This window comes from Dunckerocampus dactyliophorus, chromosome 8 (assembly GCF_027744805.1).
Source record: "Dunckerocampus dactyliophorus isolate RoL2022-P2 chromosome 8, RoL_Ddac_1.1, whole genome shotgun sequence".
Lineage (NCBI taxonomy): Eukaryota > Metazoa > Chordata > Actinopteri > Syngnathiformes > Syngnathidae > Dunckerocampus > Dunckerocampus dactyliophorus.
In genome coordinates, this window is record NC_072826.1 from 19911305 (window position 1) to 19926735 (window position 15431).

Here is a 15431-nt window from a genome sequence, read left to right on the forward strand (position 1 = left end):
GCTCTCCCTAAGAGATAAGGTGAGAAGCACTGTCATCCGGGAGAGACTCGGAGTAGAACCGCTACTCCTCCGCATCGAGAGGTGCCAGATGAGGTGGCTTGGGCATCTGGTCAGGATGCCTCCCGGACGCCTCCCTGGGGAGGTGTTCAGGGCAAGTCCGACTGGTAGAAGGCCTCAGGGAAGACCCAGGACAAGTTGGAGAGACTACGTCTCCCAACTGGCCTCGGAACGCCTCGGGATCCACCGGGAGGAGCTGGACGAAGTAACTGGGGAGAGGGAAGTCTGGGCCTCCCTGCTTAAGATGCTGCCGCCGCGACCTAATCTCGGATAAGTGGTAGAAGATGGATGGATGGATAGTTAATCTTTCTATTATTGTATTTGATATGCTTTCCATGTGTTCTGTGTACAGTGTGAGGGACTTAGGTGTTCATGTAGGTATAATTTAGATACACACACACTAAAACTAGACATGCATTGCCATCGTAGGAATGGAACTCATATGTAAACCGAGGACCTCCTGTAGAGTGGTAATTATTACAATAAATTTGAAATATAGTCTGTCCTGTCGGAAGCAAAGTTATAAAATATATGTCACTTGGCTGACTGATCATTTCACTCCCATGATGAGTAACAAGCAAGATGAAGAGGTTGATACTTGTATTGTATATTTTCTCGCTACCGTTTGAGTGTTAAGTTGCTGTGTGATGAGTTTAGTGTTTTTTGTAAGATGACACCATGAGTCAGACTGTTACATTGAGTAATGACCTCCTGTGATTTCCAGTGGGTTGACAAGCTCATTGTGAGTTTTTTTTTCAAAGCTCATGATTGGCTCCTGTCAAATTAAGAGCTGCCTGGCTCTCACAAACTCGTGCGCGGATTGGCTCCTGTCAAATTAAGAGCTGCCTGGCCCTCACAAACTCGTGCGCGCCACAATACCTCATTTTATGACATGGACATGTGCAGGTTATAGTCCGGTGCGGCTTATATATGTACAAGTCTGGTTTTCTCTCTAAATTTAGTGAGTGCGGCTTAAATACAGGAAATTATAATACGTTATTTTTCCTCAATATATCACATATGACTTCTTCTCACTCAATTACAATTGTTTTCTCTTAATATTTTGACTTTCTTCTTGTAAAATTATTGCTGATTATTCCATTTTTGTTGTTGTTTTATTTCTTTCTTGTTTAGTTATAATTTTGAATGTGCTGCGGGCCGCAAATGGCCCCCAGGTCACACTTTGGACACCCCCGCTGTCAACCAAGCTTAGTAGATGGTCCTTTTTTTGCTGTGAATGATCATTCGTTAAATGACACGTCTTTATTACACACATGAATGAAGTCGCCGATGAGCAAATGTGCTGTGTGTTTTGCCGTTCAGCTCATTTTGAATCTTTGTATTTTATTTCTATTATGAATTGTGAGGTTATCATTAATAACCTACAAGGATGAGTCGCATGACAGTCATTGCATAAAGCATAAGAAATGATAAAAACAAATTGAAAGACTATAAACTGGCAGACAGAGGTACCCTCATAAAGATTTGTTCTTGAACCGTTTAGCGCTCAAAGCTTTTTACCCAGGATGGACAGTGTCTGTGGTGGCTCATAACACGTCACAAAAAAAGTGCTGATGACTCAGGAAATGCAGTGGCTCTACAGCGACTTTGCTTGAGTTCTTTCAGAGAGCTTGTAGGACTTTCACTGCATCACTGACTCATCTTTACAGTATGTGTTATAAAAATTGTACCCTGGACTGCTTAGGGATTGTTCATTTGACAGAAAAATCAACATGATACTACCGTTGTAGCTGCTCAACACAAGGTTGCTACAGTGACTATGCTCACCCTTCACTGTGTTGTAAAATGGACACCATCATCTCCACAGCCAGCGCTCCAGCGATCATGGCCAGACCCGGTCGGCTTACAGTGCACTGCTGATCCAGAGTCCGATCTCGGGTTGACTAATAAGAAAAGAAATGTGTTGTATTTAATTATAATATTTCAACAAGCTGTAACCATAGAGCTTTTATAGAAGGACGGTCATCACTGAATGATGTGCAGGTTTTGATACTTGATGAATTGTGTTTCCAACATGACTTGCAGCAAAATGTTGTGGGGGAGAAAAGCACCAAAAAAAGAGGACAACGATTTTCAAAGGCATTGGTGGAGTAATTTCAACATCATAATGCTGTTTATTATGCTACCCCTAGCTGCATATTGCAGGGCTAATAAGCCTCCATTCACATGGGAAATGGCCAGGGCGTCTGTAGCTGACTGCTCCGCAGGTCGTATTTTTTTGTCCACCTTTGGAGCTTTTCAAGCAACACAATAAAATTCTACAAGGTGGCGTTTTGACTAAAATAGCCCCCTGTCACACGGTTAATGAGCGCTGCTTTCAAGGGCGAGTAGAACAATAGCATCTCTGCAGAGGCACAGGGGACTTTACTTCATTATTGCAGACCTTTGACGTCAACTATTCATCCTTACGAGTCCTTTAAATATCCTTAATCATTTGTCACAAAAGACAAAAAATGTCAGCTTCCCAAAAACTGCTGTAAAAAAGTCATATATTAATATTTTATCCCACAAAACCTTGTTCAGCCTGAAATACTTATCAAATGTAAAAAAATATATTTTAATAATATTAATTATATTCGGGGGAGTTTTATCCATTTAAAGGCCAAATGTTATTGTTTTTTAATTAAAATAACTAGGTTAATTTGCTTATTACGGTAATGGTAATGGTCTTGTTTATTTCAAATATGCATAACCATTTACATATAAGTATAACATGTTTACCCTGGCAAAATTCAACATGTCCAAAAGGAGTAAGAGAATTATTAAATTTTGTGCTTCAGTAACTTTGCTGCTTCATTTTTTATTTTTGTGACCCCCTCCAAAAATTGCTTCAGTATGTAACAGTTGTGTAAAATGTGTCTTAAAAAACACTGAAGCAGTAGCGAGTGGGGTGCCCATTACGTCGCTACCAGCCGATCGAGAAGGTAGTGTGGGTTGATCGCGCTTTGTAGATGTCATATGACATCAGTCAGCTGATATTAAGCTCCCCTCCTGATTCGTTGTTGCAGTAAGATGACTACAGCTGACTACAACTACAATGAACTGTGTCCAATGAACGCTACATAGTTATTGTGACTGACACATTACCGGTACTCAGGTTATGTACACAAATATTGAGGAATTACAGTGGTGTGAAAAAGTGTTTGCCCTTTTCCTGATTTCTTACTTTCTTTGCATGTTTGTCACACGTAAATGTTTCAGATCATCAAACTAAATTAAATATTAGTCAATGACAACATAACTTAACAAAAAATGCAGTTTTTAAATGAAACTTTTGATTATTAAGGAAGAAAAAAAATACAAATCTAGTCACTGTGTGACCCCTAGAAAGAAAGTAATTGAGATCTATCAGTCTGGAAAAGGTTATAAAGCCTTTTCTAAAGCTTTGGGACTCCAGCGAACCACAGTGAGAGCCATTATCCACAAATGGAGAAAACATGGAACAGTGGTGAACCTTCCCAGGAGGGGCCAGCCGACCAAAATTACCCCAAAAGCGCAACGACAACTCATCCAAGAGGTCACAAAAGACCTCACAACAACATCCAAAGAACTGCAGGGCTTGATTGCAGTTGTTGCCGCTAAGGGTGGCCCAACCAGTTATTAGGTTTAAGAGGCAATCGCTTTTTCACACAGGGCCATGTAGATTTTTTTTCTCCCTTAACCCCTTAAGTGCCAAAGTCTCAAAATTGCGACAAGCAACATTGCTGAATTTAACAATGCAAATATAGTGCGTCCTGTAGTTCATACTACTACACAAGAACATGATGGACATCTGTAACTTCCATCTGAGCAACAGTTGTGGGTGTTTCTATGCACAGTTTAGAAGTTTATAGAGTTTGACGCACCGTGTGCGTGCGGCAGTGTATCTACTTGCCATGACAGTCCACACGCAGCATACTTGAGCCAATGCTTTGCTAAACCGTGCTCTGGGTCGCAAGTGGGGACACTGCTAATAGTGCTAATAAACACTGCTAATAGTGAGGGGGTAGTGGGAATGTAAAAAAAAACGCAGAAATAGCGGCATATGCAATACCATACTCGCAGACTCCCCGACAAAAAATACACTGCTAATAGATAGATATAACCTGAGAATACAATGACCTGGATGAATGAGACTATTCACAGGTATAATAGCTAGATACTTTATATCTATCTATGTAATAATAGCAGTAATAATGGCGGTGCAGCCAGCAGTGGTGTTCAATTTCCCACTGTAAATGAAAAGATGAGGAAGAGTATCACAAGTCCATCAGACATTTTGATGAGCCTGTATCGTGGAGGGAGGGATGTGACAAATTCTGAGCCTGGTGATGTCATAATATGCACATTAGATGAGAAAATTTACTCCCATCACAAACTTTGGGTCATACTGATGATTTTTCTAAGTTACAGTATACTTTGGGACTTTGTCATATAAAAGGCTGAAAAAGTGTGAGCACCCCTGCAGTAGAGTCTCAGTTCTTAGAGTGTTTTTTCTATATGTGTGAGTTGTCAGGTGTTCTCCTTACATCTCCTGGCGCCACCACGTCATTGCAGAAGTAGCAGCCCAGCTTGTGCCCAGGAATGTTGGAGAACAGAGAGGATCCTGTGACGGAGGGCGCAGAGCCCGCCGGCGTGGAGGATGAGGAAGAGGAAGCTGACGAACAGGAAAGGGAGGAGCCTGCATCACCAGCGCAGGCATTTTGTTCAACTTGGGCTTTCTTCAGGCCATGGCGCATCACTACGAATGTGTCGAAGCCGAGAGCGGCGTTGATTACCAGCTGGTGAAGACAGAGATGACAGTTTGTGAAGGAGTTTGGATTTTATATGTTTTGCAGCAATATGCCGGTGGTTGGAGTTACAGCCTATCCCAGATGACATCGGGCGAGAGGCCTGGACTGGTCGGCAGTCTATCACAGGACACATTTAAACAAACAACCATTTAACATCAATTCACACCTATGGACAATTTGGTGGCCCCAATTACACTAACATGTATGTTTTTGGGATCCCAAAAACGTGCATGTTAGCCTAATTGGAGCCTCCAAATTGGATACATGAAATTCTGCAAAAGAGGATTCAATATTAATGAATGGAATATTTAATATTTAGCATAGAAAACCAGTTTGTGACTTACTAAATGTTTTTTACCATTACTAGATCCCTGTAGACATGAAATAACACTCCTATAGTCACCTTAACACTCCTATTATTCTTTGTTTACACCATGTTGCTAATGCACGGGCTACGGGTTCACTGCAGGGACACGAGACCATCACAGCTTTAAGCACAGCATGCTAGCGAGCTAACTAGTTAGCCTCCAATTTATTTATTCTAAACTTAAAAAAGAGTTTCAAACGGAGTGGGGAAGAAGGACAAAGCAAGAAGGCAAAAACTTACCACTTCTACACAGAATGGGAGGAGAACTTGTTTTCACTTTATGATGTTGTGCATGCCATGGCTGACTACAGGCAGTGTTAAGGTAATGTAATGTACTGTCATTTCTCATCAATGTTTTGTGTCATTACGCACGCCTAATGATCAGAGTACTACGTATGACTTGTCTTTCAATATATTTTGACCACGAAACAGCAATCATTGATGATTTAATTCTTTTTTTTTTTAAAGCGATGCAGCGAGGGACAATTGAACTCATAGAATCTGCAACCAGCAAATGCGTTGTTGATTCTATACTGCTCAGAAAAATTAGAAGAACACTTCGAAAACACATCAGATCTAAACTGGGGGAAAAATGATCTTGAATATCTTTCCTGATAATAAGTAGGTGATGTATTAGTAACAAAATGATGCCACATAATTTGATAGAAATGAAAATGATCACCCTATAGACGGGGGAAATCAAAGACACCCCAAAAATGAAAGTGAAAAAATGATGCAGCACACTGGTCCATTTGGTTAAAATGTCATTGTAGCAACTCAAAATGATTCTCAGTAGTTTGTGTGGCCCCCACGTGCTTGTACGCATGCCTGACAACATCGGGGCATGCTCCTAATGAGACTACGGATGGTGTCCTGGGGGATCTCCTCCCAGATCTAGACCAGGGCATCACTGCGGTACCTGGACGCATGCAGGAGATTCCAGGAGACAGGTAGTTACTCCAGGAGAGCTGGACAGGGCCGTAGAAGGCCCTTCAACCCTCAGCAGAATCGGTATCTGCTCCTTTGTGCAAGGAGGAACAGCATGAGCACTGCCAGAGCCCTACAAAATGACCTCCAGCAGGCCACTGGTGTGAATGTTTTTGACCAAACAATCAGAAACAGGCTCCATGAGGGTGGCCTGAGGGCCCGACGTCCTGTAGTGGGCCCTGTGCTCACTGCCCAGCACCGTAGAGCTCGATTGGCATTTGCCATAGACCACCAGAATTGGCAACTACACCACTGGTGCCCTGTGCTCTTCGCTGATGAGAGCAAGTTCAACCTGAGCACATGTGACAGACGTAAAAAGGGTCTGGAGATGCCGTGGAGAACGTTATGCTGCCTGCAACATCATTCAGCATGACCAGTTTGGTGGTGGGTCAGTGATGGTCTGGGGAGGCATATCCCTGGAAGGACGCACAGACCTCTACAGGTTAGATAATGGCACCCTGACTGCTATTAGGTATCGGGATGAAATCCTTGGACCCATTGTCAGAACCTACGCTGGTGCAGTGGGACCTGGGTTCCTCCTGGTCCACGACAATGCCTGACCTCATGTGGCTAGTGTATGCAGTTAGTTCCTGGAGGATGAAGGAATTGATACCATTGACTGGCCCACATGTTCACCTGACCTAAACCCAATAGAACACCTCTGAGACATTATGTTTAGGTCCATCCGGCGCCGCCAGTTTGCTCCTCAGACTGTCCAGGAGCTCATGGATGCCCTGGTCCAGATCTGGGAGGAGATCCCCCAGGACACCATCCGTAGTCTCATTAGGAGCATGCCCCGACGTTGTCAGGCATGCGTACAAGCACGTGGGGGCCACACAAACTACCGAGAATCATTTTGAGTTGCTACAATGACACTTTGGCAAAATGGACCAGTGTGCTGCATCATTTTTTCACTTTCATTTTTGGGGTGTCTTTGATTTCCCCCCTCTATAGGGTGATCATTTTCATTTCTATCAAATTATGTGGCATCATTTTGTTACTAATACATCACCCACTTATTATCAGGAAAGATATTCAAGATCATTTTTCCCCCAGTTTAGATCTGATGTGTTTTTTAAGTGTTCCTCTAATTTTTTTGAGCAGTATAGAATCAACAACGCATTTGCTGGTTGCAGCAATGTAGTGCACTCAATTTTGCCTCCATTGCTTAAAACACAACGCCGAAAAGCTTGACCCCCGGTATGCAGAGACGAGGCGATGGCGTGCAAAACTAAGGAATCTTTAATGAAACCGGCGCAGGTATTAACAAAAAGACAGGAGCAAAACCAAAAGAGACAGAGGGGAAAACGCTCTGTTGACACATACTGTAAACAGGTAGGTAAATCTAGGTAACGGCTCCGGTGAGGAAACTAGGAATATCAATAACAACAATGAACCAGCGCCGCACATTCGACGGCGCTGGCCTTTTATCCGCCACAAATGTTAATTGACCTCAGCTGCGTGGCCACCAGGCGAGAAGCGGCTGCCTCTTCCTCCCCGGAGAAGGCACAGCCCACCAAAATAAGAGCGCAGGACAGGGGACGCTTGCTCCTGTCCTGCAGAACGTCACAAATTTCCATCTTTGATTTTTTTTTAAACACAATTTTAAAAGCAAGAAATAAACATTTTTGTGAACGAGCCTGAGGAATGGGATCTAATAGGATATGCGTGAAGCAGTCATGAATGGGTGTGTGCGTGAACAATAGAGTGGGGAGGAGGTGGGAAGATCGTAGTAAACTAACAATACCATCGCTCCTTTCTTATTGAATGGGCTTCTAATCTCTAATTAGTCGGCAATTAAGTGAAATTTTAGATGTTTTATTCAGGTGTTTTGGCCATTTTAGAATCTATTCACGGCGCCATTGCAAAGTGGGAAGATTACCGTTTTGGCCGTCATTGAATCTTTTCAGGGCAGCATTGCAAAGTAAGAAGACGGCTTTTTTTATGTCAAACAACTGACAGTTTGTGTGGATCTTGTGAATGATTGTGACTGAGCTAGGACTCAGTAATTAAAGTCTACACACGACGGCTTCATTGCTTAAAAAACGAAACTTTTTCGTGCATGAAGCTTCTGCTTGAGTCGGCATTTTGGCCGCTATATGCGGTCAGATATTGACCAAGGGATACAAAATGGGTGGCCGCTGGCCGCGTTAGCGAGGTGACCGCTATACACAGGGTCGTAAATGAACACGTAAATTTTATGCGGGGGATTTTTCAGTGGCCGCTATAGGCAGGCGGCCGTTATAGACAGGTGGCCACTCAGACAGGTTTGACTGTATTTGATTGAGGGAAATAAGTATTTCATCACCCACCAACCAGCAAGCATTTTGATCCCCCCAATCTGGTTATGTGAAGCACACAAATGAGTTCAGTCCTTTTCAGAAAGTCTTCTAATCCCAATTCATTATGTGAATAAAAGACACCTGTCACACAAACACTCTGTTCCATTCAAACCTCTAAACTACCATGGGCAAGACACCAGAGCTGTCAAAGGATCTCAGGGTCTCACCATCTCATTTCTTGGTGTGACCTATTTATTAATATCTATTAATGTTTGGCTAATACAATTTATTGCTGCCTGAAAGGCCTATATTGTTTATTGTTGCCTGGTGTGGTGCACTAATTTTCTGGTGCCTATGTGGCTTCATTAAGTATGTTTATTGCCGCCTGTGTGACATGTACTGTTTAAGTGTGTTTTGCTGCATCCCTTAGGTATTCCTCGTTTTTCTTATTAAACAATTCCGTCACTGTTGACGTCCACAACTGCTCATGCACCCAAAAAGGGAATCACTACTACTACACTAGTAATAAAATGTCAACCTTCTTGCTCTAAAAGGTGCATCCTGGTCCTGATGTGACGTCTGCAAACCAGGCAGATGGTGACCACTCTCACTTGATGTACACGACCTTCCGTCCTCACCTTTCTCTTACTGGCAGCGATCACAGTGGGCAGCCAGCGGCTCTCCCTGGTGTCCATTAGCAAGAAGACCACGTCATGCCCCGAAATGAGCTTCTCCAGCTGCTCCACATCCATCTCGGCCTGGGAGTGGGTGGCTTGGGAGAAATTCACAGGGTGGCCGGGCATGGGGATGCTCATATTGTAACCCTCAGCTTTCTGGAAAACACACAAGCAGGCTGAATTTACCAACTTGTGTAAATACAAGGAAGTACAATTCTACTTCTTAGACCACCCCTGAGTCCCTAGGACTTTTCCATTGTTGTTGAGTATTGGTTCAGTCCAATGATGGCTGTCAGACAAATTCTTTATAAAAATTACATTGAGGAACATCACGTTTACACTTGCACAGTTCAACGTGTCCAAAAAGGAGTAGGAATAAGCCGGGTTTATTTAATCCTATTCCTTCCCCATGTCTCAGCAATTTAAAGTTTGTCGCTGTGCCCCGCCCACATTCTATGGTGTAGGCCAGTGGTTCCCAAACTTTTCACAGTTGTGTGCTCCTTCAGACATTTGTCTTGAAGTCATGTACCCTCTACTGCTGCACACTTAAAAAACAAACAATTTTTACATTTCGTTAAATTGTAATATTAAACATGATTAATTGCTTAATTCATTTTATAGTAAGTAATTCTGGTTCAAAAATTTGTATTGTCCATGGTAAAATTTGATAAAAGTTTTACATGAGCAGTGATACATAGATATAAGATGTTAATTCCTCTTGGAGATGAATAAAGTATCTACGGTAAGTATTCATCGTACATATCTTTTATTTCAGCCAGATGTTGGGATGCTTCCCTTTTTGAACTTGAGCTTCACTTGTGTGCACTTGCAATCGCTATGATTTAAATCTGCATGCTAATTTGATACCAAATTGAAACGGAGAGTTTAATAAACTTGACAAAACAGTATCCGAAGTAAAAAAAAAAATACATACAAGCAGCGATAATGCCTCATTTTCAGGGGAATCTCCACTCTCTCATCCTGACATGCACATACTGTACATTGACAGGTTTTCACGGTGCGGGGATTGGAGCACCAATATCAGTTAAACCTTCAAGATTCAACACTCTTAATACACAACATAATCGTCAAACTTACTTACTTATTCATATAACCAACCTGGGGGGTGGGGGTGGGGGGGGTTGGGGGGGTTACTGAGTGATTTTTTTGGGGGTTTGTGTTCGGAACTTCCAAAATATAAAATTTTCCAGATTTTTCATGCATAAAAAGGTCCTCAAAGATGCAATGAAACGTATAGAACAATAATAATGATGAACACTGCAGTTTCAAGAGGGGCTTCGCAACACTTTTGCTCAGTCCTCGGGCCCTAATAATCAATTCCTGTCTTTAAATCTTACCATTTTCTAGTATGGAGAGAAAATGAAAAAAAAATATGGAAAAGAAAGGAGTTCAACTATAATAGGTAAATAAATAATAATAAACAAAAGATCAATACAAATAATTAAAAATCTTTTAATTAAAATGAATAAATAATACAGGAGGAAAACAATTACAGAAAAATTGCATAATGTATAAATAAATGCATTATATGCACTAAACTTTTTACAGTGGCGTATCCTTACAGACATGAAGGCATGTACCCCTACTCCTGCACACTTAGAAACCACATGCCTTTTTTTATCTTAATTAACTTGAAATATTGAACATAATTAATGAGTTGATTAATTCTGTAGCAATTCCGGATCAAAAAAGGGTGTTTTGCATGGTCACATTTTAAAATGAGTTTCACATGAGCACTGACAGATATGTAATCATCCTACATATTTTATTCAAATTTAATGTTGGCATCCTTCTGTTTGAATGGATTTAATTTGACCTTCACATTTTGTCCACTCACGATGGCTATGGTTTAAGTCTTCATATTAATTTAATACCAAATTGAAGGGGACAGTTTAACAATCACGATAAATCAGTATCCCAAGTGCAAAAATACATACAACCAAAAAGCCCTTCTGTTCTGCTTTCCTTGCAACGTGAGGCGTTCAGGCACACTCATAATAATGGGTGTTAGGCGCTAATTGTTTTTCATTTTCATTCACGTAGCCCCTGTTACAATTGGTGTACTCCTCGGGGTACATGTACCCCACTTTGGGAAACTAAGTACTACGCTATAACTTATTAAATAATAACAGATGAATGAAATTCAGGATAAATGGTAACAGACAGTATGGTACCAAATACCCTGCAAATACGATATGCAGTATAACTGTTTTTTCATACTGTACTGCATGTACTTAGAAACCTACAAACCTACATACTGTACCTATACAAACAATGTACTAAGTACATTGTGTGAGTTCTTTCCTCAGTCCATTCCACAATTTTACTCAACATACTGATATGCTAAAAGTTTTTTTTTTGCATTGTGCAAAAATGTATTTTTTTCCCTGAGGTCATATGCTGGTGGTAGAAAGGAACTACCTTAGCACCACTAATTCTAAGATTTAGGTGGCTGTATTTTATGACACGTTCTGTTATGGGCAGGATATCCTGTGATGCGGAGACTGAGATGACATCTTTAAATGAGCTCACACAGAGTGAAACGACAAGTCAGGAACGCTAAATTTGAAATAACGAAGGAGGAAAGGAGGAATAGCTTCGGCTAACAAACCAACTCACCATGGGAGGTGGAAACAAGAATGTGCAGGAAAAAGAGAATAAAACCAGGAAAATTGGAATGGGCAAATTAAGATGCAAAGGAATGCATCAGCACTAACTCAACGGTAAACTAATGAACTGGGAAACCCATGCTGCTGCCTATGTGCTTTGAAGAACCACAAATAAATGATTAGGAGCAAGTCTGCCCCACTGCACCGCCAAACACCGGAACTAGAGAATGCGAAGAAAGTAGAGAATGTCAAGAAAGTAAAAGTAAATCTGAGAAAACACCAGGGACGTCACTAGGATTGAAAGATGGAGGGGGCAATGCACCGGAAATTTCTCATCACACCAGCTTAGGCTTTATCAATGAATTCATTATTTGAAAAGCTTTTATCAGCACTTGTTATCTGGCTCTCTCACTTCCTTCCCTGCTTCACGATATCCTCTTTTTATTACAGAATAATAAATATCACATTCATACAACATCGTTTTTTCTTCCGCTAGTAAACATACACATAGGTAAACATTACATTACATTACCAATTAATTAAAGTATGTGAAAAATTCAATGCTAATGAAGTCCTCGTCTTCAAATAAAACACACTCTGCTGACCTCCAGACAATGCATACAGCTTCCACCTGGTCTAGTAGAATCCAGGAATAGAGAAAGAGGAGAACTTTCAATATTAGTGCAGACTTGCCAACATGTTTGAATTTGTATGCTTCCCAGATCTCCATTTTGTTGCATTTCGCTGTTTTCAGTTTCAAGTTCAGTCTGTACAGTACAGATAAATAAACATGTATTATCAGTTTCTCAATAGTATTTCAAATCAGGAGAGCGTGAAAACATTTCTGTCCCAGTGGAGGCATGACTGAAAATAACTAAGAACCACTGGTTTAGACGCACAAGCATCAACTTGATCGCCGGAACAACAGGCTTTTATGGCAGATTTGAATGAGCAGGCACAATAATCCCTAATAAAAACAAGAGCTACTGTTACAGCTGTAATTTAGGCCAAGCTAAAACTCAACTCTGAACCCCCAATGTCACTTCCTGTCTGTTCCCCACCGGAAGACAATTGCAGCAACACATATCACAAGTCTTATTTTTGTCTTAAATGGCTTATTTACTCTTATTATGTATGGTATATTGTGTAATATTTGTGTAAAAATGGTTATAAACAGGTTTTCTATGCTCCAAATATGAATATATTCAAATGATTATAAGGGATCCTACTTAGCAGAAATTCACTTATCACAACCACTGACTGTGGAAACTTTCCACTGGACCGCAAGCAACGTGGATTCTGTGCCTCTCCTCTCTTCCTCCAGAGAGACAAAAAAGTGAGTAAAAACACCTTAATTATGTTAACAACTACCGTCGATGGCCAAATTTAGAATGACTGTCTTACTGCGCCCAACCTCAACAGCAATGGCACGCTGCGATAGGTCTTGCTTATGCAGCTCAACAATTCGACCACGTTCAAAAAGAGAAAGCTTCTTAGCTTTAGCCATCAGGAGGGCATGACAATGTGAATGCCTGACAGAAAATAAAAAGAGCAGATTTTGGCTTTTATAGACTGTGGTCTTAAATTTTTGATCAGGTAAAAAAACAACCTATTTCAGCTTTTTTGGCACCTGCAAACAGGTTTGTTTTGTTTGTTTTGTTTAAATTATAAGTTCCAAATGGTTTTTTTGTCTCACCCCCCCTTCTTGCTTTTGCATTTTGTGGCTCTACTTAAAACTTCATTAAGCTCCAAATGTGCAAAATGCTCTTCTTCTTCTTTTCCTTTCGGCTTTTCCCTTCAGGGGTCGCCACAGTGAATCAATTGCCTCCATCTAACCCTGTCTTCTGCATCCTCTTCTCTCACACCAACTACCTTCATGTCCTCTTTCACTACATCCATAAACCTCCTCTTTGGTCTTCCTCTATGCCTCCTGCCTGGCAGTTCAAAACTCAGCATCCTTCTGCCTATATATTCCCCTTCTCTCCTCTGGACATGTCCAAACCATCTCAGTCTGGCCTCTCTGACTTTATCTCCAAAACCTCCAAAACCTGTCAAACATGTGCTGCCCCTCTGATGTACTCATTCCTGATCCTATCCTTCCTGGTCACTCCCAGAGAGAACCTCAGCATCAGCATCAGCATCTCCACCTCTATCTCCTGTCTTTTCCTCATTGACACTGTCTCTAGACCAAACAACATCGCTGGTCTCACCACAGTTTTGCAAAATGCTAATTCTAGCAATTTTTCAACTGGTATTAAGATTTTCATCAGGAGTATGTATATATATATATATATATATATATATATATATAATTTATGTGGTTATTTTTTTATTATTTTTTTAAACGTGCCTTTAAAACAACAAGCTTGAAGATATGGACCAGAATGGGCCGGTGGCATAGTTTGAGCCTTACCTAATCCCATTTCAAATTTGACAATGATACAACACAAATTTTGTATTTTAAGAGGATAATACTGCCATGATTTTATTTTGAAGCTTAATTTGCAATCAACAGTATGTAACTATACAATCATTATATGTTGCTCTTCCTCATGTTAAAGCTCCAGTGAGTTCTATCTACCATATGGTTTATTGAGTACAAATACAGGGCACCTGGGTACTAAAGCCCACCTGTACCATCACTTCAATTGCATAACTAGTATTATTATTTCTTTTGACACATTCAACAAGCATTCTTGCTGGTTTGTGATAAGTGCATGCTTGAACTCTTTTGTTAGAAACCAGCCCCAGCTATAATTATTGAAAGGTTTAGAACATTTTAGGGGGGCTCAAACAAAAGAAAATTCATTCATCCGAAAATACTGGAAAAATAATTGTAGCCAAATAGTGCACTCCATTTTGCCTCAACTGCTTTAAGACTTGACAGATGACATATTTATGGTGTAATCACAAGACTGCCTCAGCATAACATTTCTGCACAAGCATACACAGGAAATATTGCAATGTTAGGAAAAAAAAAATAGGTGTAGCAATGTAGGTGTACATTCTGAAAAAACGTCTCTTTACTTGAGTCAATCATTATTTGCGCAGTGGGAGCCATTATAGTGTGCACTGAATCTGAATTGAGCAAAGCTCTTACGGGGGCAGAGGACAAAAAGAGATAATCCACCCTTTGGTACCAAAAACCCCTTCATACGACAACTTGAACAAATTTCTGAACACGCTAAAAATCTCCTCTTGACATTTACAACCTGAGGTCCCTCGCAGTTCTTTGATGCGGATTTGTGTCAACCAGTTGTGTTGTTTTTTTGTTGGCCCGCTGCCTATTTTTTTTTTATAAAACGACAGTAAAAACAGCCTGTATCAGAATGACGCCTGCAGATAACGTTTATTTTCTTTTCTCGATTTCTCTGAAGCTTGTTGTTTAAATTAATCGAGTAATCGGTTAGGCCCTAGAGTCCTAGACGGATCAAATCAATATAAACCAAACTCAAACCATTAGTGGTTTGGTCAGCAACATATCAGAAAGAAGGCCAAAATGTCCATCACTGTTTTCCAAAGCCAAAGCTGATGTGTGTGAATATCTTCTTTTGCCTAAGAAATAGGTCTGCTTCCATGGATGATTAAGGAAATTGAAAAATATTCACATTTGAGAGGAAATATTGGATTACCTGATT

The 15431-nt window shown here is 40.8% G+C and overlaps 1 protein-coding gene across 3 annotated transcripts in view; it reads right to left on the reverse strand.

Annotated features, from left to right (window-relative positions):
• The window catches only part of atg7 (ATG7 autophagy related 7 homolog (S. cerevisiae)), a 79775-nt gene that overhangs the window by 47562 nt on the left and 16782 nt on the right, over window positions 1-15431 (reverse strand). For all 3 annotated transcript variants that reach the window (XM_054783613.1, XM_054783614.1, XM_054783612.1), the window contains exons 13-15: window positions 9125-9319; window positions 4587-4838; window positions 1846-1961 (exon numbers count right to left, since the gene is read on the reverse strand). In XM_054783613.1, the coding sequence (XP_054639588.1) occupies window positions 1846-1961; window positions 4587-4838; window positions 9125-9319 (563 nt within the window). The remainder of the gene's footprint in view (window positions 1-1845; window positions 1962-4586; window positions 4839-9124; window positions 9320-15431) is intronic.